A 26,636-nucleotide genomic window follows, 5' to 3' on the forward strand; every position below is an offset into this window, starting at 1 on the left:
TACGTGGTGTGCTACGAATACGAGTTAAAGCCAGTGGGAGTGCCTGCGGCCATTTCAAATCAGTCTCAATACAGATTTTCGTTAGCATAGCCTTCAGTGTTCTATTCATGCACTCCACCTGACCTGAACTCTGGGGTCTCCATGGAGCATGGAGTTTCCATGTGATATCTAAAGCTTTGGACACTTCCTGCACTATTTTCCCCACAAAATGACTTCCTTGATCTGACTCAATGGATTCAGGCAACAGAAATCGGGGTATTATCTCATGGAGTAGTACTCGTGTCACTGTGGATGCGGTAGCCGTTCTTGTGGGGTATGCTTCCACCCATCCAGTTAGTTGATCAACCAATACTAGCAGATAACGGTAACGACCAGACTTTGGAAGTTCAGCGAAGTCAATCTGCCAAGCTTGTCCGGGATAATGGGCCCACGGTCTTCCTCCCATAGGGGCTGGTGGTCTTGTAGATTTTGGGCTTACCTTTTGACAGGTCGGGCACTGAGAGACCACTCTCTGGGCTTCCAAATAAAGTCCTGGAGCCACCATTTGACGAGTTAACAAGTCTCCCATCGCATTGCCTCCCATGTGAGTGGTATAATGTAACCGGTGGAGTATCTCTCCCAATAAGCATCGAGGTATTAATACTTTCCCTCCGGGTACAATCCACCATCCCTGAGGGTTCTTAATAGCCTTGAACTCTGCGGCTAGCTTATCTGATCCTGGCCCATACTTTGCTTTACAATCTTCTAAGTAAAAAGGCACCTCATGGGCCGAGCCCTGAAACACTGCCTCTCCTCCTATCTGTGCTGCCTCTTTGGCTGCTACGTCAGCCTTCGCATTTCCCCTTCTCTGGCGCTCGTCTGCAGCCTTGCCATGGGCTTTAACATGCACCACGGCCACCTCTTTCGGTAGCCGGAGGGCTTCCAATAGCATTACAATCTGTGGCCCATTTGCAATCTTTTGTCCAGAGGCCGTGATGAACCCACGTTCTTTCTACAACAACCCATGGGCATGTACAGTGGCAAAGGCATAGCGCGAATCTGTAAAAATGTTCACTCTTTTGTCTTTTCCTAATACCAATGCACGTGTCAGGGCAGTGAGCTCCGCTGCCTGTGCTGACCAGTTTGCAGGGAGTTTTTCTTTCCATACAGTCTCAGTTAAGGTTACCACAGCACACCCCGTATGCCGCACGCCATGTATTACACTACTTGAACCATCTACGAAGAACTCCTCTGGGTCCTCGAGTGGGTCGTCTGTCAAGTCAGGACAGATTAGTACTGTCTGAGTCAATACCTCTAAGCAATCATGGCACGGAGGTCCCGGTTCTGGTATCAGGGTGGCTGGGTTCAAAGCAGTGGTGTGCTTGAAGGTGAGGCCTGGATTAGATAGGAGAAAGATTTCATATCTGGATTGTCTGGAGGGGTTTAAGAATTTCCCTCCCTCTCCTCCGAGGATCTGGGGAACCCCATGGGGTGTATGTATTTCCATATCCGCTCCCATAACAATCTTTTGGGCCTCTTCCACAAGAGTAGCTGTGGCAGCGACAGCCCTCAAACACGCAGGCCATCCCTTCGCTACCAGGTCTAGGACCTTGGAGTAGTAGTCCACGGGCTTCCAAGTTGGGCCTACTGGTTGAGTTAAGACCCCTGAGGCCACCCCTTTATTTTCATGCACATACAGTCTATACGGCTTGCGCCCATTTGGAATCATCAGCGCTGGGGGTTGCAAAAGGGCAGCTTTTATTAACTCAAATGCATGTTGGATTTCCTTCGTCCATTTCCAATTTGTGAGACCCTCTTTTGTGAGGGACTCATATAGGGGTTTGGCTTTTCCCCCATAATCAGGAATCCACAGTCTATAAAACCCGGTTAGGCCCAGGAAAGCTCGCAGCTCTTTGGGATTTGTGGGGGCAGGCATATCCTGTATTGCTTGAATTCGATCCCTGCTCAAAGTCCGAGCCCCCTCCTCAATCTCATAACCCAAAAAGGTGACTTTTGGCTAACAAATTTGAGCCTTTTCCCGTGACACTTTATACCCTTTCTTTCCCAGGGTATTCAGCAAGGATTCTGTTGCTCTTTTTCCCGTCTGCACATCAGGGCTTGCTATCAATAAATCATCAACATACTGCAGAAGCGCCACCTCAGGGTGACTCTCTTTCCAGTGCTCCAAGTCTTTTTGCAATGCTGTTCCGAAGATGTGGGGAGATGAGACGAATCCCTGGGGCAACACAGTCCATAACAATTGAGTCTTATGATACGTGTCCGGGTCTTCCCATTCAAAGGCAAACAATTTCTGACTATCTTTATGTAGCGGGATAGAGAAGAAAGCATCTTTTAAATCTAACACAGAAAACACCTTGGCATCTGCTGGAACTTGGGTTAATGGTGTGTATATTTGGGACCATTGGATAATTTACTAAAACCTTTTTGTTTACAGCTCTCAAGTCTTGCACTAACCTGAAGGAAGCACCATCTGCTTTGGGCACACCCAGGATCGGGGTATTAAAGGGGGATGATCCCTCTATTAACCACCCATACTGCTTGAATTTTTCAATCAGCGGCTTCAAACCTGCGCGGGTGGATTTCTTCAGAGAATACCGTCTCACACACACAGGACCCTCTCCCTCCTTTAGAGGAATCTTGACTGGATTTACATGTTTTGCCTGGGCAGGAGTTCCATCTGCCCACACACATGAATCAACATTCTCTAAAATCTCAATTCCTTTGGCTTCTGACACAGTCTCAGCTGCCCTGAGGGCCATTTGGTAATTTGAGCCCTGCTTCACGAGTAGATGCATCACAATTTGATCCTCACGGAAGAAGATTTCAGCTTGGAGTTTTGTTAGTAGATCTCGCCCCAAGAGAGCTACAGGACAGGCGGGTGAAACGATAAAAGCATGCTCTAACATATTATTCCCAATTTTTGTGAGGAGGGGCTTGCTTACAGGCAATCTAGTTCGTCTTCCCTCTATACCTTCTACAGTCACATGCTTTCCACTTTCTTTAGCTAAAGGGGGCTTTCCGGTCTCCTTCAGCTAGTATCTTCCCCTGAGGACTCCGCTCGCATCTGGCGGCCCTCCTGCTGAGCTTTCCTCCATTTGTCCTTCAGCTTAGGGCAATCCCTCTTCCAGTATTCCTTTCTCTCGGCAATATGCACATTTGTCAGGCTTAGGTCGGCCTTTTCCAGTCTTCTCCCCCCCCTCAGGTTTCTCCTTCCATCGCCCGCCAATGTCTGCGCTTTTGCCCAAAGCAGCTGCTAGCATTGCCATCTGTCTTTGTCCACGCTTTTCCTCTCTCCTCTCTGCCACCTGATCACGATTCCCATAAACTTTATATGCAATCTCTACAAGTTCTGAAAAGAGTTTTTCTAGTCCCCCCCTCAGTCTTTTGCAGCTTTTTCCTCATGTGGGGGAGGTGTTTTTAGAACGGCTTGTGTCAGCTATCTCTTCCCAATCCATTTGGTCTGTGTCCGGTGGTGTTTTAGCCTCATCCCAGCGCCTTAACCCTTGAGTCAGATCTCCCTCACTATCAGAATCAGAGAGGACTCGGGGCTTTCTCCCAGCGTCTTTTGCCAGTAACATCTTACACATTTTTTCTTTACACTTCTGAATCCATGGGGGAATGGGATTCATCACAGCACTCACCCAGCAATCTATATACAGATACTGATCCCAATGACCGTCCCTTGTTATCACACCTAACACTGCATTAGCCAACTTCACATCAAAAGAACTGACATCCGGCCACCCCACTTCAAACGACGGCTATTCCAATTGACAGAAAGTAATCAATCTGTCCTTTGACATCTCTATTCTGTAATTTCCTTTGAACTTACTAAAGTTCCTTAGCATGCATCCTAATGGGGTTGCAGAGTTTTCTTCCCGGGAGCTACCCGAACCCATTGTGTCAATCAAAATTCAGACCTATTTGCTGAACACTAAAACAAAATCACTCAAAACAAAGTCCCTGGGGCTAATGTTCAGACTTATATACTGAACGTTCCAAAATTCCAAAATCCCCGAGAGACTATTCAAATGACACAAGGAAAGCGAATACTTACTCCTGCCAACACCCTGGCGCCATCTCTTCGGACCCTGCTCAGCCTGGGTGACTCTTTCAGTGGAGAGCCTTTTAACCTCCTGGGTGTCCCGACTCACGTTCCCAGTGACCGTGACAGACTCCAAAATCAGTCTGGTGCGCACTTCACAGACACCTTTCCCGCTTCCGTCGTTGACCCCAGGGTAGGCCAAGAGCCTCTCCTGGCTGGCTCGCCAAATTGTTGCACAAACGGCTAGTTTCGTGCCCCTGGAGGCTTGTCCAATCCACCCCAGGAGAGAGTCACACACAGGCTAGGTCCAATTTCAGATTTATTTGTTTGCAAACAGACCGACCCAGGAGTTGAGCCACTCAGATCAGGGTCGACAACAAATTGGGTCTGAAACGTCTTTTTATAGCCAAGGTAAACAATAGATTTCAACGTATCGTGCAATTATTGGCAGACTTAGCATTACGTCTTGCATCGTATGTCTAGCAGTTACATGTTCTATGATGGTTTACATACATGTCTCATTTACATCTTAAATCCCCTCCCAGGGGCAGTTCTTAAGCCCCTTGCGGTCATCCTTCGGTCAGGGTCTGGTCTCTCCACCTCAGCATCTTCCCTGCCCCTCTTCTCTTATCTCTCGTAAGGAGTTATTAATTGCATCTGTTCCTGGCTCTGTCTGCAGAAGTTTTTGTGCATACTCATAAATCTATCATTAGCATATATGCCTTAGCAAAAGCAATTATGAAAATATGCAGAAGCAATTATAAAAGCAGGAAAATATAGATTATGCTATATTTTTACCACAATGGTGAAGCCTAAAGAGCTTGCCCAGGCTTCCCCAGCAGAGACGGGGAGGCCTGGGCAGGGACAGAGGAGTGCACATGCCCTCTCATCTGTCCCGGCCTCCCCTGGCACACTACCTCTATGCAAATCCCAATTCACTCCTGCTCAAGGACCTGCCCTGGGGTGCTGGGGACCAAGGCCCCAGGAGCTGACCTTTCCTCCTCCGCTCTGGGCTCCCCTCCTGCAGCACCATGACAGCTGTGGTCAGGGCCCTGCTCGTCCTGGCCCTGCTCCCCCACAAGTGCTTGGGGCAGGGCTGGGGCTGGCAGCAAGAGTAGAGTCAAGGCCCGTGGTGCCCAGTGCCAGGTGCCCCAGAGCCAGGTTGGGTCAGGTGAGGGGGGCTCCTGGAGGCTGTGGGGAGAGACCCGCATCCCACGGACAATCCCCTGCTCCCCACAAGCAGTCCAACCCCGGCCCTGACCCTCCAACCTCAGCTCAGGCCACACCAGCCCTCTGGGCCACCTCTAGCCCCAGCTCCTTCTCCCACGGCCCAGCCCCTGCAGCTTCCCTGACAACAGCTGTCATCTTCTGGCCCCGCCAAGGCTGGGGCTGGCAGGGGGTGTCCAGGGCTTTGGGCCCCCACCACCCCTGCAGACCAGCACCATACAGTCCTGGGGTGGGGGGGTGGAAGCTGCTCTTCCTTCTCACCACCCTGCCAGGTGAGTCCACGTCTCACTGCCCTGAAATATCCCAAAGTGTTGAGATCCCAGAGACCTTGGCACATGCTGAGCCTGACCGGGGCATCCTCAGGGAGCTCCAACATCTTCCCATGTGCCCAGGCAAGGACTGGTACGATGCTTAGTCTTACCCTTGCTTTGTTATAGAAGCCCGGTCTCGGATCTGGAGGGGGAGTTCAGATGCCTGTGGGTTGGGGTTTGGGGCTGTACTGCAGCAGTTCTTCATGTGGTATCCGGGTGGCTCTTCCAAACGTACGATCTACCTCTCTGGAGGAGTGTCCTTGCTGGGTGAAAGCCTTTTTAAGATTGGTGAGGTGGCGATCCCGGGTGTTCTCTTCGGTACAAATGCAGTGGTATCTGAGGGCTTGGCTGTATATCACAGCTTTTTTGGTATGTTTAGGGTGATTGCTGGTTCTGTGCAGATATGTATGTTGGTCTGTGGGTTTCTTGCATACTGTGGTCTGTATTTTCCCCTTCTGGATACTGATCATTGTGTCTAAAAAGGGGATGTTGGTGCTGGAGTATTCTAAAGAAAGTTGGATGGAGGGATGGCGATTGTTGAATTTCTGATGGAACTCAATCAGAGATTGCAGGTTTTCAGTCCAAATGATGAAGATGTCATCGATGTATCTTATGTACAGCAAGGGTTTGATGGGGCAGTTCTTGAGGAAGTCTTCTTCCAGGTGGCTCATAAAAAGGTTGGCATACTTTGGGGCCATTTTAGTGCCCCTTAGCTGTTCTCATCATCTGGAGGAAGTGTTGATTATTAAAAGTGAAATTGTTGTGTGTGAGGATGAAGGGTATAAGGTCAGTAATATCTTTGGGTCTGTATTTTGAGTTGTAATCATGTTCCTGTAGATATGCAAGGCAGGCTTGGATGCCATCCTGGTGTGGGATGTTGGTATAGAGGCTGGTAACGTCCATGGTGGCTAGGAGTGTGTTGCTGGGAAGGTGGCCTATGTTTTTAAGTTTCCGTAGAAAGTCTGTGGTGTCTTGTACAAAACTTGCTCTGTGGGTGACAAGTGGTTTTAGGATTGATTCAACGAAAGAAATGCAAAACCTGCCAACACATCTCCCCACCCCCATTATTACTACACCCCACAACAGAGCCATCAGCATCCCAGGATCTTACAGCTGCACCTCCAGAAATGTTATATACCTCATCCAATGCACCAAATGCCCTGATGGAAGATATGTAGGAGAGACCAAACAACAACTGCGCACCAGAAGGAATACACACCGGAAATCCATCAAAGACAGAAACACCCAATTACCAGTGGAGGCACATTTCTCACAGGAGGGCCGCTCTCTCTCCAATCTCTCAGTCCTCCTCAAGGGAAACTTACACAACACTTCCCAGAGACGAGCACATGAGCTCCATTTCATAAACCTCCTGGATACTAGAGATCATGGACTAAAGATAGACAGTGGATTTTTGATACATTACAATCTGCCTGGCAATTGACTCCCCTGCCCAGCCCAGCCCCTGGCTTCTTTACTTTTCATCCCATCCAGGAAGAGCACACCCCAACTGCTGCAGCTTCCTTAGCCTGACGAAGGGTTTTTGAACCCGAAAGCTTGCTTAATAACTATTCTCCAACCATTTGGGTTCATAGATTCATAGATTCATAGATGTTAGGGTTGGAAGGGACCTCAATAGATCATCGAGTCCGACCCCCTGCATAAGGAGGAAAGAGTGCTGGGTCTAGATGACCCCAGCTAGATACTCATCTAACCTCCTCTTGAAGACCCCCAGGGTAGGGGAGAGCACCACCTCCCTTGGGAGCCCGTTCCAGACCTTGGCCACTCGAACTGTGAAGAAGTTCTTCCTAATGTCCTATCTAAATCTGCTCTCTGCTAGCTTGTGGCCATTGTTTCTTGTAACCCCCGGGGGCGCCTTGATGAATAAATACTCACCAATTCCCTTCTGTGCCCCCGTGATGAACTTATAGGCAGCCACAAGGTCGCCTCTCAACCTTCTCTTGCGGAGGCTGAAAAGGTCCAGTTTCTCTAGTCTCTCCTCGTAGGGCTTGGTCTGCAGGCCCTTGACCATATGAGTTGCCCTTCTCTGGACCCTCTCCAGGTTATCCGCATCCTTTTTGAAGTGTGGCACCCAGAATTGCACGCAGTACTCCAACTGCGGTCTGACCAGCGCCCTATAGAGGGGAAGTATCACCTCCTTGGACCTATTCGTCATGCAACTGCTGAGGCACGATAAAGTGCCACTGGCTTTTCTGATGGCTTCATCACACTGCCGGCTCATGTTCATCTTGGAGTCCACTAGGACTCCGAGATCCCTTTCTACCTCTGTGCCACCCAGCAGGTCATTCCCTAGGCTGTAGGTGTGCTGGAAATTTTTCCTCCCTAGGTGCAGCACTTTGCATTTCTCCTTGTTGAACTGCATCCTGTTGTTTTCTGCCCACTTGTCCAACCTATCCAGGTCTACCTGCAGCTGTTCCCTGCCCTCCAGCATGTCCACTTCTCCCCATAGCTTTGTGTCATCTGCACACTTGGACAGAGTACATTTCACTCCCTCGTCCAAGTCGCTGATGAAGACATTAAAGAGTATCGGTCCAAGGACCGAGCCCTGCGGGACCCCACTGCCCACACCCTTCCAGGTCGAGACCGACCCATCTACCACGACTCCTTGGGTGCGACCCTCTAGCCAATTCACCACCCACCGGACTGTGCAGTCATCCACGTCACAGCCTCTTAACTTGTTCACCAGTATGGGGTGGGATACCGTATCGAAGGCCTTCCTGAAGTCTAAGTATACGACATCCACCCCTCCTCCTGTGTCCAGGCATTTCATAACCTGGTCATAGAAAGAGACTAGGTTGGTCAGGCACGATCTGCCCGCCACAAACCCGTGCTGGTTTCCCCTCAGCATAATCTGCCCTGCCAGGCTCTCACAGATGTGAGCCTTGATAATTTTTTCAAAGACTTTACCAAGGATGGAGGTGAGACTGACTGGCCTATAGTTGCCCGGGTCCTCCTTCCTCCCCTTTTTGAAAATGGGGACCACGTTAGCCCTTTTCCAGTCCTCCGGGACTTGGCCCGTGCGCCACGAGCGTTCGAATATTCCCGCCAGTGGCTCTGCAATGATGTCGGCCAGTGCCTTCAGCACCCTCGGATGGAGCCCATCTGGGCCTGCCGATTTAAAGGCATCCAGTTCTTCCAAATAACTCTGCACCACCTCAGGATCTACATATGGAAGTCTGGTGCCTTGCTGCTGCCTCTCTACAACCCCAGTGAGAGACTTGTCGTGCCCCTCACTTAGGAACACTGAGGCAAAGAACTCATTGAGGAGTTCAGCCTTGTCCCCCCTATCTGTCACCAATTGTTTCTGACCATTTAGCAGTGGTCCTATTCCTCCCTGGGCCTTCCTTTTACTCCCAATATATCTAAAAACCAATTTCTTGTTGTCTTTTACTTGGGTTGCCATCCTCAGCTCCATGGTAGCTTTGGCCCGCCTAACTGCCTCCCTACAAGCACGAGCAGAGGAGGTATATTCATCTTTAGTGATCTCACCCTGTTTCCACTTTTTATGTGCTCCCCTTTTGGCCCTTAGGCTGCCCTGGATTTCTCTGGTCAGCCATGGAAGCCTTCTGGCCCCTTTCCCTTTTTTGCCTCGCTCGGGGATCGTCTTGCTTTGTGCCCGAAGGATCGTTTCCTTTAGGCACAGCCACCCTTCTTGGGCACCCATCCCATCAAAACTCCTACTCTGCAGTGCTTCCTTGACTAATCGCCTGAGTGCATTGAGATCAGCTTTCCTAAAGTCTAGCACTTTCACCCTACTAGTTACCTTACCCATTCGCCGTCTTATGTTGAATTCTATTATTAGGTGATCACTGTCTCCCAAATGGCTACCGATCTGGAGGTCCCCTATCATGTCATCTCCTGTTGCCAATACCAGATCCAGTATGGCATTCCCCCTAGTGGGACCATGCACCTCCTGTGTCAGGTGGAGGTCCTGTACACAGGTTAGAAACCTGCGTGAGCGATGGGACCTTGCTGTCTGCGTCTCCCAGCAGATGTCCGGGTAGTTTAGGTCCCCCATGACTACCGCCTCTTTAGCTTTTATGGTCTCCGAGAGTTGCCTCAGGAGCCCCGCATCTATTTCTTCCCCTTGGTGTGGGGGTCTGTAGCAGACCCCTACCACCAAATCCCTTTCTCCCTGCCCCCCATGTAGCCTAACCTACAATCCTTCTACTTCCTCAACCTCGGATTCTGTCTTGATGAGGGTTGATGTATATTGCTCACTGACATAAAGTGCAACCCCCACCCTTTCTTCCCCGACCTGTCCTTTCTATACAGTCTATAGCCCTCAATATGTACCGCCCAGTCATGGGATGAATCCCACCAGGTCTCTGTTAGCCCCACTAAGTCATAGGTGTTTAGTGCAAGCAGGAGCGCTAATTCATCCTGCTTGTTCCCCATGCTCCTAGCATTAGTATATAGGCAACTTGAGCTCTGCGACTGGTGCCTTTGCTGCCCCCCCGCTCCGAGTCCCAAGGGGCCCATTGTTTCTTACCTTCTTGTTTCTTACCTGTTCTGTAGTGCTGGTCTCCCTATGGCTTTCAGGTTCCCAATGCTCTCTTTCTTCAGGCTGGGCTGTCCTTGTGGGTGCCACATGGTTTGGTGGTCCACAGCTTCCCCTGCCCTCATACTCCCCTCCCCCTGACGAGCCTAGTTTAAAGCCCGCCGGAGGAGATCCTCCAACCTAGTAGAAAACACACGCTTACCTTTGGGGGACAGGTGAAGCCCATCCCAGCTGAGCATGTCCCTCGTTGTGATGTGCGGGTCATTGTCCAGGAATCCGAAGCCTGCCTCGAGACACCACTGCCAAAGCCACCAGTTGGTCTCTCTGATGCAGTTCTCCTGCCATCTTCCTCGTCCGGTCACTGGTAGGATGGAAGAGAAAACCACCTGTGCACCGAACTCCTTCAGCACGCCACCCAGAGCACTGTAGTCCGCCATCAGGTGATCGGGGGTTCTCCTGGCCGCATCATTAGTACCCACATGGACTAGGACCATGGGGTAATAATCGGTGGGCTTGATCCTGGCCTGGATTACCTCCGTCACATCCCGAATCTTTGCTCCAGGGAGGCAGCATACCGCTCGTGCCGAGGGGTCCTGGCGACAGATGGGTCCTTCCGTACCTCTCAGGATGGAGTCGCCTATGACGAGCACTCGTCTGATGCCATGTGTTTTTAGATGTTCTAAGATAAGGAAAAATCTTCATGACTTGTTTTGTCTGTGTGCAGATGTTAACCTCCTCCTTTCCGCCGAACCAGAAGCTGAGAACTGTTCCCAAAACATAGTGTTTTTTTCTAAATAAGTAAACTGCTTAGGGGTGGCAATCGAATGATCAACATCTTTCTGTTTCTCCCCAGGTTGCTTTGTCTGAACCCTGCAGCTTTTCTCGCTGTCTAAAGTATAAATACGCTTGTAAATTCGTAGAGGTCAGAGTTCCTTTGAGAACTCTCCCTGTGATCACTTGTATAGTTTAAATAAAGCTAGATGGCTCTGCCAATTCTAATACAACCACAACACGAAGTTTGATTTCTTCCACACCAGTTAAAGTAGCGCCCGATGAACATCCAAGTAGGTAAGAGGGAGCTGCCCGAGTAAAGGACGGGGATGTGGTATATGGGAGGTCCCTTGAAGGGGCCAGCAGTGGGATGACCCAGTCTCTCCCCGTGATGCCCTGCAGGTGAGGTTTGTGCTGGTGGGTAGTTGTAGTTCTCCCTGCAAGCTGTGAGCTTGTGAGTTGCTGAATCCTGTTCCTAATAAAGATCAAGCTGTTTGCCACCCCCCCCCGGGTCTCAGCTGAATAGTGACTCGTGGACAGACCCCAAAGGCATGGAGGTCTGAGTGAGTGCCTCATCTCTGGGACCCATGTCATAGAGCAAGCACTATCGTTGGGCCCATCCCTGGCACTTCGGCTCATGTGAGGAGCCCACAAGTGTCCTGTTGGCGATTCGGTTGTGCCACAACTATGAGCATGCCTGTCCCTGCTCCCCCTTCCCCATGTGGAGTAACAGAGCCCAGGGAGTGTCCCCCTGAGCTGCACGAGTTCGCCCCGTCCCCTTCCTGGTGGCGGGGGTGAGTGTGGGGCAAGAGGACCATCAGGAAAGTCCACTCCTAGTGACCGCACCGTGCTGGGGAGCTGAGCTGAGCTGTATCTGAGCAGGGGCAAGAGGAATGGGAGCTATTTCTCTCTGACAGAAGTAGGGGTGGAGGGTTCGGAGGCCATTGTAAGTCTGGATTTGCAGATGGGGCTGAGGCCGAGCTGGGCTCTGTGTTCCCAGCCCCAGCCCACTGGGCAGTGATCAGAGGGGGCTACTGTTTAACCGGGACCCCCTACACCAGGGCGCTCACTGCTGTGACCCTCCAGCCAGGGCGGTCACTGCTTGGGCCACACGGACAAGGACAGACAATGCTCCCAAAGACTTCAGGGGCTCAGGTCATCTGGGGCGGGAGCACCCCCAGGCCAGGCCAGGCCAGGCCAGGCCAGGCCAAAGGCGCCCACAGCCCCCGCACTCAGCACCTTGCCCGGGTGGGAGGGAGACCCCTAGTTGCTATGGCAAAAGAGCTGCTGTGCCTGGTGACATCACAATGCCCAGTCTCACTCTCAGATACCGGCTCCTCCCAGTGCTCTCCTGCCCTTCACCCACACCACTTGCCCTTCCTCGTCCTCCTGCCTTATCTCTGTTTGTTAGTTCCTTACTTTAGCAGTTTGTTGGGTAGTTTGTTAGTTCTTTAGGTAGCTTCTTAGTTCGTTAGCAAGTTAGATTGTTAGTTTGTTAGCTAGTTAGTTTCTTAGTTCGTTAGGTAGGTAGTTTGTAGTTGATAGGTTGTTAGTTCGTTAGATAGTTCAATAGTTAGTTATTTCATTAGTTCATTAGTTTGTTTGTTTCTTAGATTAGTAGTTCCTTAGTCATTAGTTAGGTAGTTAGGTTTAGTCCATCCTCCTATCCGGGCGTCAGAGGCGAGCACCAGTTGCAGACATGAGTGCCCTTTCTCACTCAGCCATGGGGGCGGCCCTGGGGACATGGCGCGGGTCCGTCCCGGGGACTTTTGGGAGATGTGACAAGCTGTGAGCGGGGGCTGAGGGTGGGCAAGGGCCCAGCACTCAGCCCCGTGCCTCGTCCCTGCTCTCGGCAGTCCAGCTCCTCTTTCCCTCCTTCAGCTCAGGGATGTGTTTCTTTGCAGATGCTCCGGCGGGAGAAGCTGCCCCCCGTGTGCCTGCGCTCCAGGAACCTGGATGAGACCTGGGCACGTGCCCCGCCATGGGAGCAAGAAGGGCTGGGCAGCACGAGAGTCCACAGGGCTGTGTGGCTTCCCCTCCCGTCAGGGTTTGGCTAGCAGGCTAAGCCCACGCTGTCCATGGTGTAATCTGGACAGCCCCCACCCTGTACAACCCCCACCAAACTGTCACCCCCTGCTCTTCACCAGCAAGTTAACTGGGGAAGGGGAAGAGGACTGGCCCCCATGGGCTCCTCACGCTGGGCCAGGTCCTGGCCCTGCAGCCCCTGCCCATGCACCAGCCCTGGGAGCCTTCCTCCTGGCCATGGCCCTGCTGCCCTCTGCTCCCTTGCAAGGTGGTGCTCATACGGGCTCTGGGATCCCCATCCTAAAAGTGGTGCTCAGTGCCACCCAGCCTGACGCTCATCCCTCATGTCCTCTCAGAACCAGATGCCAGCCTGGGCACAGACGGATGGGCCAAAAGTAAACTGCCCCCCATTAAGGGGTCCCCATCTGTCCCCTCCGTTGGACAAGTACACGAGGAGGGACCCTGCACCCGGTGAGTTTGGGACTGGCGTGAGCGGTGGAGGGACTTGCGTGGTTGCATGGGGAGGGGACAAGTTCCTGCTCCCCGGACGGACTGCCACGCGACCCCCCGTGGAGGAAGGCCCTGCCCATGTGGCACGCAGGACTCCTAGCAGGTGCCCTCACGCGTTGTCCTGGAGGGGTTGGTCGCCCTGTGCCCTGCAGCAGTGTGGGCCCAGCTGACGGGCGGCCCCCTTGTCTCCCCACAGGGCCGGGAGCTGTGCGGGTGGCGAGAGGTGAGAGGCCAGACATGGCCGCACCCCCCCACTGCCATGAGTCTTTCCCCTGCCCAGGGAGTGGGACGGGCAGCTGTGATGGTGGGGGTCTCTCCCCAGGTGCCCCGTGCCCCTCCCAGCCCCATGCAGGACATGGGACCCCAGGGGACAGTCTCCATCTCCCATCAACTCCACGAGCCCTCCAAGACTAATGGAGGGTCGTGGGCTCATCCCCCGATCACAGGGACAGTCCTTCCCGAATACGAGTGTCTGGGGGGACCTGGAGCTGGGGACTCACCTGGGACAGGGGATAACAACCAACCCCTGGGATCCCCGGGCCCAGGGAGAGGTTTGATGCTTTTTATACTGCTAGTGTGTGGGGGTGCTGGGGGTGTCACGTGCAGCATTCCCACTGCAGGGCAGGCTGGCGGGCTGGGAGCAGGAGTCTTTGCAGGTCAGGGAGTTCTTCCGTCAAAGGGCCTGTTGGGCTTGAATTCAGTCCATGATCCATGATCCATCTCTGACCAGTTGCTTCTTGTGCAATCAGGCGGAAACGCCCCTTCCAGGTGGTTGAGGGTGGGATGCAGACAAGTGCTCCCTCCACTGTGGAAGCCAGCACCCAGGCAGAGGGCCCCCAAAATCAGGATGCCTCCACACAGACAAGGGCCCTCTGCCTGGTAGACGTGGGCTGTGACCCCCTGCCCCTGTGGACCAAAGCCTTGCAGGGTCCAAAGATGACAAGACAGGGGGAAAGGTATGATGATGTGCCTAGTTTTTTGGGGTTTTTTCTAAAGAAATGTTTCATGCTCCAAGCCAAATCAGCCAGCTCCGTGAGTCAGTCCAGAGCCATAAGTGGCCCTACAGCTGGCAAACATGATGCTTTCACTAGCGTTAGGTTGTGAGCGTGGGATCAGTAGTGGAGCTGAAGGAGGGCTGGAGCCAGGAGCCCGTTCCTGGTCCCGGAAAGGGTCTCGCAGGTTGGGAGGACGGGGTGGGGGCCAGGAGCCCAGGAAGGGAAGAGGTGAATGAAGGGGTATGACTAGTGTGTCTTCAGTAAGTGCCTTGCCCACAACTCCCTCCAGCGCCCTGAGTGTCTAGGTGGGGCAAGGCTGGGACAGGGGCGCTGCAGGCCTGGGCTCTCTGTGCTGGGAGCCGTCCCTGTTGTGTATGTCCAGAAGGCAGCCAGGAACCAGAGCTAGGCGCAGGCAGCACAGCGGGAGGAAGGGAGGTGGGTCTGGCAGAACACCCAGGGCCGGTCCCTGGTACAAAGGCAGTAATGGAGAGAGGGGAGGCCTGGGCATGGGGTGGTGGGAGTGGCCGGTGCCAGGGGGCTTGGGGTGAATGGGAGGTGACCAGTGTCTCTGCCTCCCACCTGCAGGGCTGACACTGTGGCAAAGGGGAGGAGGAGGTGGTCGGGGGCAGCAAGGAGGTGAGTTTCCCCCCTGCACCCCAACCAGCCCCAGGCCTGAGGGGGTGCCCCTCCACCAGCCCACATGATGATTGGGTGCCCTCCGCCTCCAGGCCACTCAGGATGACCCGTGCCACCTCTCTGCCAGGGCCCTAGTGCCCTGCATGGACCAGCTATCTCCTGGGTTAGCCTCTCATTGCCCAACTCTGGGCCTCAGGACCCTGTTGCTAGGGGTTCATCCCGGGAATCAGAGCTTCTGGCCCAGGCCAGGCCCGCTGGGACAGAAAGCCCCACTGAGCCATGTGTGAGAGCCACGTCCTGCTCCCTGCTGGGGAGACGCTACTTTACCCCGTGGTTGCTCCCGGGGTTGAGCGGAAGGACCCCACACTGAGCGTGCCCTGACTCTGCCCTTCTCCCGCAGGTTCCAGCTCGCCTGGCTGCTCCCGTGCTGCTTCACCCTGAGGAGGTGAAACCCTGAACTTCTCCCCTCCCCTTCCACTGCTTGGGGTCTCAAGTCTCACCAGACACCTAAGAGAGAAGAAAAGACAAGATCGTCATGCCCACATGTCACCAGGGGTAATGACAAAACCCAGGTCAGTCTGAACCTTACTGCCGGCTAAACTTTTCTGTCTGGTAAAGGATCCAATTTTGTGTCTGGTAACGTACGTTTTATTCAGGGAGAAACTGTTTGAAACACCTTCATCCAACAGCACATTGGGCTTGTAGTTAATTAACTAAGGCGGTGTGGGGGAGGAGATCTGGCTGACTGAATGAATGCGCATGTGTGTGTATTTAGAAATATGAGCCACTGACCAGGTCTGAGACTACGGTTGGGTTCAGCCGCCCCAATTCTGCCTGACAGGGCAGTTTTGAAACCAAGGCGGCCCAACTGGAACCTCGTGACCCAGTGGACAGGGCTTCCCAGTGATTTGGTCTTTTTCTATCTGGCTATTGAATGAATGTGTGTGTGTGCATTTAGAAAAATGAGCCACTGACCAGGTCTGGGACTAAGGCTGGGTCTAGCTGCCCCGATTCTGCCTAAAAAGGTAGCGTCGAAAGCAAGGTGCCCAGCTGGAACCTCGTGACCCAGTGGACAGGGCGTCTGAGTGATTTTGTCTTTTCCAAACCCCTTGTCCCAGTAGCTTCTGCCGAGAGCAGGAGTGAAAGGATCCCTCTTGTGTTTCCCTCCCCATTTCCGTTTTATGAGCTGGTGTCGGGTCAGAAGCCTTTTGTCTGGGCGGTGAAAAACTGCGGGGCAAGGCACTGAGCGGCCCGGACATCCTAAATAAGCCTCTCCTACGTCTCCCTGTGTGACTGCAAATGGGAACAAGTCAGTCTAAACAAGTTCCCGTCCCCCCTAAGGGGACTCTGGCGTACTTCATGTACACACACTATTCTCCCGAGGCTTGCAAGTACCTGGATAAGTGGAACTGGGATACTAGGGATGATCCCGTGAAGCATTTTCCACAGGAAGGAACATTGGATTGGGATAAAATAGTGCACTTAAGAGGGGCTTTAGAGTCCCATGGATCCAAGACACCACAAAACCAGTGGGACGCATACTTTTATTGGTATGATGAAATGTCCAAAAGGCGGACAGAATCTCAAACTAGAAGTCTAAAAGACTCTCAAGAAAAATTAAAACAGCAGTTCAAAGCTGTTCGGGAGAAACTGGCTGCTCCCCCAAATTACACGCCGGCCACCGCTCTGATGTATCCAGCATTGTCCGGGGCGCCCCCACCGCCGGAGCCAGCAGAGGATATCGCTGACCTTTGTTCGAACCCTGCTCTCCTGAGACTCCCACATCAGCAACAACCGGTTCAACATCAGGCTGCAGCCCAGGTCCAAGAAGCCTTACCTCAACCACCGGATGTTCCCTGTCACAACCTCGAACCAGGAGATTGGGTCTACGTAAAGGTCTATCAATGCAAAAACGCACTTCAACCCAGATGGAAGGGACCTTTCCAGGTACTTCTGACCACTAATTCTGCTGTTCGTTGCCAAGGCCACCAAACGTGGACTCACGCCTCACACTGCAAGAAGGTATCACCTCCATTGGACCCCAAAGCAGCTGAATTCCAACCCAGGTTGGGACCTTTTTCCTGAGGCCAAGGACAAAGACCCTCGGGACCTCACTCAGGCAAGTGAGGAGCATCAGGGTGCAAGTGCTAGTAACCTCTCCCCTGAACCCAACACCTCAGCCCAGCCAGATTCATCAGTTGAAGAACAAAGATATCATCTTCGGCCTCGAAGAAAGTGAATGCTCCCACTCGGAAGATCACCACCTCGATCAAGACCAAGAGCCAACGTTCTCAGTCCTTTAGGTAACCTGAGTCCAGAGGACGAAAAAAGACTTTGGCTGCCATCCTGGGTTTGGCTGGTTGTGTTCTTTTTCTTACTCATGCTGGTTATGTTTGTTGTTGAAATTCCTTGTCCCTCCTGTCTCTAAAAATGGCACGGATATCCTGATACATCACACCTGGGTATCTTAGTATCACCCAAGTGGGGTGGGAGAAAAATTAGTACTTGCAGATCTCCCTTACGTTGGCTCAAGCTGGAAATAAAAGTGACTGCTGGATATGCTCTCACTGCCCATCTCACCTACACCAATAAATCCCAATGATCGGAGTGCCAATATCCCTCCAGCAATGGGGAAAAATTAATGGCGGCTTCCTTAGACACTACTCGTTAGCTGCCCATCGGTCCGCTCCTAAGGAAAGGAGGACCACCCCTGCTATCTGGATAATCTCCCCAAGAGTAGAGACATCTTTCTGTTACAGATCCAACAACACCGGAGCTTATAATAAAGCCACACCTGTAGGACACTACCCTCATTGCCTAACTACTCTAGATTATAGCCCTAATAGCACCAGTGGAATCCTGTTGGGTAAAGTACCCTCTCTCAATTGTACAGGATTCATGATCTACAACTTTTCTAAGGAACCTCATGTTGCTTTCATTGCAAACAGATCGGAATTTGACATTCACTCCAATTTTACTTCTTGTAATATATCTCAGTCCAGCAGGATAGCAGCCGAACGTGGTCCGCCCTATACGATGTATATCAATCGAAAGTGCCGTATATAGCACAACGCCTGTCCAGATTTGAATACCCTTTTTGCCCCGGGCCTTTACTGGATCTGCGGAAACAGGGCTCATAAAATCTTGCCCTGGAATTGAGTGGGGGCATGCACTCGAGGACGTGTTATCCCTGGTTTCGAACTGCATAGTGCAATATATCTGGAACAAGTAAAAATTTTCAACCATCACATGAAAAGGGCGGTTAACCCCTTAGCTACCAGAAACACAGGGTTCCATCAATTTGTGAGAGCCTTCATACCGTGGCTTGAAATAAGAGAATTGGAATTAGCCATAATTAACATTTCAGCCACAATAGAAGCTTTAGCAAGGCAAGAAAACCCACGGCAGAGTCTAGAATAATGGTGTTACAAAAGTGTGAGCAGATTGAAAGAAAACATGAAAGGCTGCATGATGAAATACAGGGGCTCATGAGAATGGAAGTTTAAGGCTAAAGTGAGACTAAATAGTCTCAAAGGTGGGGACTGTAGAATCAGAAAAAAATAAATGCCTTAAACTTTGATCATTTGAGTTATAAGATGACATAACCGCTTTGTGGAGAATTGCTGGCTCTGTACAGTAGAACAGATAATGGAAAGTGTTATTTCTTTGTAACTCCTCTGCAACTGCTTCACTCACTGCGGCCTTGAAGATAGCAAAAAGTATGTACAACTCTGATTTCCAGGTGCAAGAAGGAGGTTTGTGAACTAACCTCGCCTCCCCCATAAGTTCCCATCCTGATTACAGCAAAGAAGTAATGAAGTAATATTATAGCCGCGTTTCATGCTAATTTCACTATATGATCACCTGAGTTGTAAGCGACTGTTAAAAAGTATATAAGTCTCCTGATTTTGCTTTTGGGGGGGACCCCTTCCAAGTGCTTGGGAAATCCATGTCACTTTGGAATCCCCCCTACAGCTGTAGTTTCTTTTGAATAAAAGCTTCTGCTGACCTGACCCAAACGTATGCTGTGTGTGTTTCCACGACACAGTGGTATCCTAGCAGAGAAGTACAGAGTGGTGAGGATGCTGCACGAGCAGGGCAGTGCAGGACTCCAACTCCTGTCATGGCCTGGTCAGATTTGAATAATTCTCAGACTCTGCTGAATCCCTATCGTCAACTCTCTCAGGCGGGACACGTGAAGTAGACGAGGAGAAGACTAGCCCCAAAGGCTGCTGGATAGATTCTTGTTTGATCCGTTCCATTACATCCATCCCTACGGCCACAGACTGATGTCAACAAAAGAAGTAACCAAAGCAGAAGTTCAATCTCAAGTGTTTGAAAAACCCTGCTAAGAGACATGCCCCCCAGCAGCGCCTCCGAGAGAATCGTGCCAACTGCCCTGATGCGCTTGACACTAGTGATAGTGGATACGTTATGTTGCAAATAATGTATCGCAATAGTTATATCATATCCCATGAAGTCATCAAAAAATTACTGGATGCACTTGTGATTGGCTTGCTGAGTTTTAGGTCCTTTTTAAGTGACCACCTTTCCTGTGAGTTTTTCAACCTTCTGAATCTTAAACAATATGAGTTAGTGACCATGGACCCCTGCAAAACCAGGAAGCTGTTTATGTATCACCTGCCAGGAAAAGGGAAAACAACTGTGACCCTGAAGATCATTGAGAAGTTAGGGAATGTGTTTCTGTGTGAAATGGAGGAAATTCTCTACATTTGTGAGAATCAGCCCCTGAGAGAATTGGTGATGTAAGCATTACAGATGTCCCTCCAAACTTATTTAGTCACTTTATCTCCTCAATTCTGAGTTTTTATTCTCCATTTAGCATGAAAAAAAAAGCCCCTTGTCTTGGAACCAAGTATGAGGGTTGTGGGGGGCCAAGTGACTGCTGCAGCTTGGGCACACAAACTGGATCCACCCTGTACACTGATCCTACCCCAACTGTCCAACCACATGGGGCTAAAAGGTTGGACATGACTTATCTAACCCATTTTTGTCCTTAAGTTACTCTCATCCACAAGGTCTCTGGCCAACAACCAAGTGCCTCGACATTCAATACAGAAGGTTTGTCTCTGCAACCAGAGATGAAGGTGTCTCTACAGGGATTTCTGGCTCAAATGCCTCTTTCAAGCTGTCACATGACATTGTTGTCTGAATTGTATGAATGTAATTAAAGAAATAAAATTAGTTACAGTGCACAGCAGTGGCTGTCTCTCTCTTCATCAGAGGTCACTGAACTGAGCTCCCGCTGCTGGGCTTATACAGTACATGCTGCTGAGAACTGCAGCCAAGGACTAGCATGCCTGTTCCACTGATGTGAACTTCAGGTGCATGAACTGCTGCTCAAACAGCACAGAGATCAAATAAGTTGAGCACATCTGATCTCTGTGAATAGCAATGCTAGGGAGGGTTGGATTTGTTTTTACTTCATCAGCTTGTGAAACACCACAAGTTGGGCTCTGTATTTAATGTCTGTTTTAGCAAGACTGCTACAATGAATGGAGAAGCTGACAAATAAGGATTTGTTGCATCGGGGCTCGTCCAGCTGTACAAACAGCCTCCCACTCCTCCAAAGCTGCCGCTTGATGGTAGAGGTCTGACTCACAGTGCTGAAGGCTAAATGTGCTACTGTATTCAGTGATCTGTTCTCTTACTGAATGGCAGCCACAAATTTAAGACCTGCTGCATCCATTATTCAGTTGCATAATAAAGTTTCCCCCTTCTGATTCGGTCATGACAGCTTATGCCCAGCTTGCCCTCCCCAGGCAAGAGGCAGAATGAATTTATTCATTCTCTGGTGTCTGACCCTTTTAATATTAGAATACTACCTTGTGAGTGCCTGTGGTGAAGGGCTGGACTATGCGGAGTAGCAGAGTGCTTCCTCTTGGCCTAACTGCAATTAAGATGTCACCGATACTTAAGGCAAGACATGCTCTGGAGAATACACAAATAGGATGGTGCAGGCTATAAAGATGGAGCTTGTAATGAAATTCAATTGAGTTGGGAACAAGAGGGCACCATGAAAGCCCTTTAGAAGGGGAACTGGTGTATTTTATAATGCTCTCGGACACCTTAGGAACTGACAGGGCTCTTCAATCCTCCTCCCCTGCTTTCCAGTGAGAGAAAGCAGGAAATAGTCCTATCGATCTACAATGGGAATCTAAGTTGTGTGGTAGCATTCTTTACTAAAGGAAGAACCTGGCTGTGAACTGGCACAGAAGTAACACTGGCTGCTGAGGGTCCCAGTAATCTATGAATCTCTTCAGGTCCCAGTAGCAGGCACTCAGCACAAAGGGAATGAATACCCAAGGTCTTGCCAACCGCTGAGACCACAAATGTTTTTAGTTACTGTACAGCATTTGAAATGGAAGAAAGAGTACATTCCTTACCAAACTGTCTAACCCTCCACCAATGAGGTCCACAGCACCACAGCATGGAGGACACTTGGGGTACATTCACTGGGGGGCCCAGGTCAAGGTTCAGAAGATCACCCAGAAGGTCACCTTGAGATGGGATAACCTGAGGCTGCTCCAAGTTGGTAGTGGCAGTGGTTCCCACAGCGCTGTCTCCTGCGTCAGTGCTGTGGGCAAACAGAAAATAAATAAGGTAGAATATTTAGTCACTTTTGTTGCAGCCTTTGGAGCTCCAGAGAAGAGAAACTGCAGAACAAAGACCCATGAATGACCGCCAAAAATACAAATGACCCACAAACAGCGACATGGTACAGCTCCAAGCAATGGTGTTTGGTTTTTTTGGCGACTGACCAAAACACATGATTTATGATCACCAATTGGAGGCAACAAGTAATGGGAATTGGTGGTTAGTGTATATTGCTTAAGGTGTCCCTGGGTTAGCCGAATTATCTCCTTAGTCAACACACATGGGACATACCAAGTTATTCAACTGTCTTTTCTTCCTTCTAGCAATCGCAACAGTCTGAAGCTTCAGACACAAGGCACAAATGGGAAAAGGACAAATTTCTTTCTCTAGAAATTAGCTTTCTTGCTAAAGCATGAAATATAACTTGCCCTATGCCAGCATCTAACTTTCACTTGTTGTGAAGTATTCTAGACCTTTTTTTCAACCCAGCTAGCATTATTTCAATGTAAGGTAGTGGGACACACACACACAAGATGCACACACACACGACAGGTGGACTGCAAGTGCCATAGTGGCCACTCAAATTCCTGTGCATCATTACAATATTTTTATATTCAGAGAAGCTATACAATTTTAGATTCACTTTATGCTTCTCCTACCCCCACACTCCCAACTGTCTGCAGTAAGGGAGCAAGTTATTTTCACGCAGTATTACTGCACATGCATCAGGGGGGTTTAAGGAAGTTCTCCTGGAAGTAATATTCTGATAAGTTGTTTTAAAATGGGAACATTCCTGTAGGGATCCCACCCTACTAATTTGTGAGTAGCCTTGATCCTCCTTCCTGATACTGCCATGATTTGTCTGAAGATACCTTTGGAAACTGCATACATGCTGTTGGTCACTTTGGTGAATGCAGAAAAGGATATAAGAAAAAGATTACTGGAATGAAATTTAGTCCCTTAATAGTGTTAATGCTGACTTTTTTTCATGCTTCCACCTTTACTAGCAGGGCTTTTACATACTGAATATGCTGAAATGCTTACTTGAAAGCAATTTCCCTGATCCAGTTCAATCCCCAGTAAGAGCAAAACGTGTAACCTGGATGATTTTTATGAACAATGGACATGAGTAAAATTGTATTACAGCAATGCCAAAGGGTCAAACCCCTTCCTTCAGTCTCCTTCCTCCTGTATACGATGACACTTTAATGTTCCACCTCTCCTCTACTTATACGCCCTTTCTCTTCTCTAATGGAGATGCACAATCACTTTTCTTCAAAGACTGTGTGTGTGTGTGTGTGTGTGTTTTTCGTTTTTTGTTTTTTTAAACTCTAGCGGCCCCCAAGGCCAATGAGAAATCTGCATGACAGCTTTCAAAAGAATAAAAAGAATCATGAATGGCCATATATTAAGAATACAGACAAGTTATCATGTTTCCCTTCTTTTATTGCACTGGGAGAACAATGAAAGGGAGAATGTTTCAATCCCTGTTCACCAGCAGATCTTCTCTTGAATTAATACATTTGGGCTTTCCCAGAACGTCAGCACAGCTCCCAGAATCCTTAAGCCAAAGTTAAATCGGACCCAGCTTTGGCTGCTCCCAGAACACCAGCAGCAAAAACTTGTTGGAAGACAAGTAGCTGCTGGTGGCTGCAAACCAAGGACTGAAATATAAACATCCTAAGAGAAGAGCAAGCATGGTATTTAAAGATAATATCACTCTAAAGAAAAATCCCCACAAGCAAAAAAAGGGTCTGACCTTCCACGGCTGATAGGCAAAACGCTGGCTTTCAACCTCCTCTCCTGACTCTTGGGATTTCATCACAGAACCCCAAAAAGGTACCACTAATTCATGACAACTGGTGTGCCTGAATAGAAAGAGCAGAGCACCTGGAAGCCGCTCATGTGGCTGAGCAGCCCATGTGGCTGAGAACTTCTTATCAGCTGAGAACTGGAGCAGTTAAAGGCCAACATACTACCTTTAGAGGACAATGCATAGGAGAAAGTTCACACTGCCAACACAACTATGAGTAATTTCTTGCAGGATTACGCCCAGAAGTTCAACACTTAACCCTTCCATTTTAATTATACCATTCGTATGGTGGGGGGGAGGGGGGGAAGGGGTGGAATCAATAATTTAAGCAAGCACTTATCCCAAGAATCTGCCACCGAAAAGTTTCATCTCCTCAGAACAAAAGAAATTAAGATCCCACCCAAGTTTTTTTTAAAAATCACTGTCTTCCACTGGCAGTTTTAGCTTGATCCAAGTGAACAGATATGCAAGTATTGCTGGCATCCGGAAGATGCAAGTCAATTTCCTTGCGCAGAGCAAGAGGACATGCAATAAGTGATTTCAGTCTCCCCGCAACACTGCCCCTGAGGAGTAGTATTGTGAATATGAAATTGAAAGCCATAATTTGGCTTACTGCAATACTGCTGCAAAGAAGGCCCTCCCCTAAAGCCTGATCAACATGTCTTTTTATCAGGCAGTAAGGCTGATAATCACAATAAGGACATCTCTTTATTAAGCTGAGCTCATGTAGAAGAAATCTAATTTCCAATGAATAGCACCATTTGCCTTTAATTTACAAAGACCACAGGAGCACAGCACTGACAGTTAATACTCTCTCCAAAGTACTGTTTGTTGTTCCCCTGGTTGCTTCTTCACGTTGTTGCGGATTGAGGTATAGAGGATATTGGCCCAGCTAACAGATGATTAAGTAACATGTGATATTAGAGCAGTGCAGTGATATAAGCAATAGCTATACGGTACTTGGAAAATCAAAGGGAGTCCGTTGGCTATCTGGACAGCATCTGCCAGTGTTGAATCCCTAAGCTCTGTGCTCTAGAAGTGGTGAAGAACTCATCTGAGCTAGTAAAAACCTCAGATACCAGCTTTGACCTGAAATAACAATGAACAGGAGAGCTAGTTGGCCAAACCTGAGATGGAGATTTGGTCTCACCTTTGGCCTGAGCTAGCCCATTCTGCTCTTGGCCCCTGAGCAGGACATAGTTCTTCTGTTTCCATTGCACTACGCTGCAGAAGCCCCAGAAGTCCTGAGTGTAACTTGAGGTTGCAGGCCTTTGGTCAATGCAGCCAGACTAAGTTTCAGACAGAGGAAAAGCTACTAAACTTCATAATGCTCCAAAGCCATGGAAAGTGTTTTAGCCATCAGGAGTATTTGTATCTATGGAAGGGAGATATGAGGAGACAGCAAAGGCACAACTGTCTATACCGATTTGCAAGAGGATAGCAAAACAATCAGACAAACAATAAACCAACAGTGGTTCAAGAACGACTTCCCAGGGTTTCTGGTACACATTACATTGACACTATACCTTCAACTGGAAAAAGAGCTGCAACTGTAACTGATGCACTTAGCAAGTAGTATAACTCACCTGAAGAAGGAACCATGGAACGGAATGAAATACTGTAACATGGGGCTGTCCAACTTCTAAGCCACTGAAAGCCACACCAATGGGGGCTGCACACTGTGCAGGCTACAGCAGCAGGCAAGCCACGGATGGACAACTGGGCTGCACAGGCACGCACCACGAGGCCCCCAACTGCTCTGTGAATCCCTCCCCCAAGCTGCTACACCGTAGAGGCACAATTCCTTTATATACTGCTGCAATACATGCACTCATGGGCACTTCCCCAGCATCACTGCACCAAAAGCCACCTCACATACCACAGGGAATACAATGCTTCCCCCCTCGACCTCCCATTTCCCTCTCCCCTTGCACAGCCCAGCCTGACTATCAGCTCCCCATGCAGTGCTGCACTGCACTGCCTTCTGAAGCAAGAGCAGGAGGAGGGAGAGCCCAGAGACTTTGGCTGCTAGGAGCAGCTGCCTGGTTTGAGCCTGAAGACTGCAATTTAACCCCTCACAGGCTGCACACAGCCTGTGGGCTGCCAGTTGAACAGAACTGCTATAAAACAAGGATTCCAGTACACTGTGCACTTACTATTTGATTTCACATCACAAGCTTATTTCCCAGTCTGCTCTTTGGTTTGTATTTTTTGTCTTCGGAGAAAATTTGTAACAGACAGAACAAACCAAAACCTTTCTACTTTCACAGCATTATTTAAGCTTTAACTTATCTTAGTTTTACTCCAGGCCAAATTTCAATGACCTGACCTAGCACTTTTTTTACCCGTTCTGTTTTTGAAAAGTTAACTTTTCAAAACAAAGCTGGGGGAATTTTTTTACTATTTCTTCCCTAATTCACATTCTCAGAGCAGGGAAGGCCAATAACGTAGCTATTCCTTGCTTACCTGCCATGGTGAATTGGCAAATGCTTGTGGTGGATCCCGTGGCTGCCCTCCACAAAGGCACTGGGTGGTTTGTGGTACACAGAAGCCAATGACCCAATGTGGCAGATGAGCTCATCCAGCAGTGTTGGCTCAATCAGGTCAGTCTCCTCAGAAATCAGTGGCTTTTCTGATAAAACCACTTCTTTGGCAGTCACAGGATCTGCGGAGAGAAGGCGCCAATAGATATAACCACGATCTCGCAGGTCTGGGTTGTCTGAATCCTAAAAGGAAACAGAGTCTCATCCAGGGATTTGAAGCAGGCTTATTTGCTGCAGTCACATTCTTTTTCTTCCAGTAACCTTGTTCTCTTTTACTGGAAATGAAACTACAACCTTGAAGACAATGCTACTGACTGAAGTACTTGTCATAAACAGCAACATTTGAAACAAAAATTAGAGTTTGGCTTCTTGCCCCTCAGCTAAATAGCCAGTCAAAGAGGAAAACATCTAGTTGAATAGAAAAGGGATCGAGTGAGATAATCAAGTACAACAGACCTCAGGGTTTAGAACTCCCTCCACTCCATTCCAAATGTGCTCTTCTAATTGTCCTTATTTAATCCTACCATAAATATAAATAGAGGGATCAAAATGACTTCCTCATTCAGCCACATACTAGTAGCAGATGCATAATACTGTGCCATGAAAGACAATGACTGAGG

The 26,636-nt window shown here is 49.6% G+C and overlaps 1 protein-coding gene across 1 annotated transcript in view; it reads right to left on the bottom strand.

The window, feature by feature from the left end:
- Positions 1–10,448: 10,448 nt before the first annotated feature.
- Positions 10,449–26,636, bottom strand: part of LOC132244728 (AP-2 complex subunit beta-like) — a 79,288-nt gene continuing 63,100 nt past the window's right edge. The window contains 4 exon segments of the mRNA XM_059717083.1: positions 10,449–10,466; positions 10,639–10,784; positions 21,450–21,640; positions 25,940–26,199. Coding sequence (XP_059573066.1) covers positions 10,464–10,466; positions 10,639–10,784; positions 21,450–21,640; positions 25,940–26,199 — 600 coding nt within the window. The 3' untranslated portion in view covers positions 10,449–10,463.

Source organism: Alligator mississippiensis, chromosome 14, assembly GCF_030867095.1.
Source record: "Alligator mississippiensis isolate rAllMis1 chromosome 14, rAllMis1, whole genome shotgun sequence".
NCBI lineage: Eukaryota > Metazoa > Chordata > Crocodylia > Alligatoridae > Alligator > Alligator mississippiensis.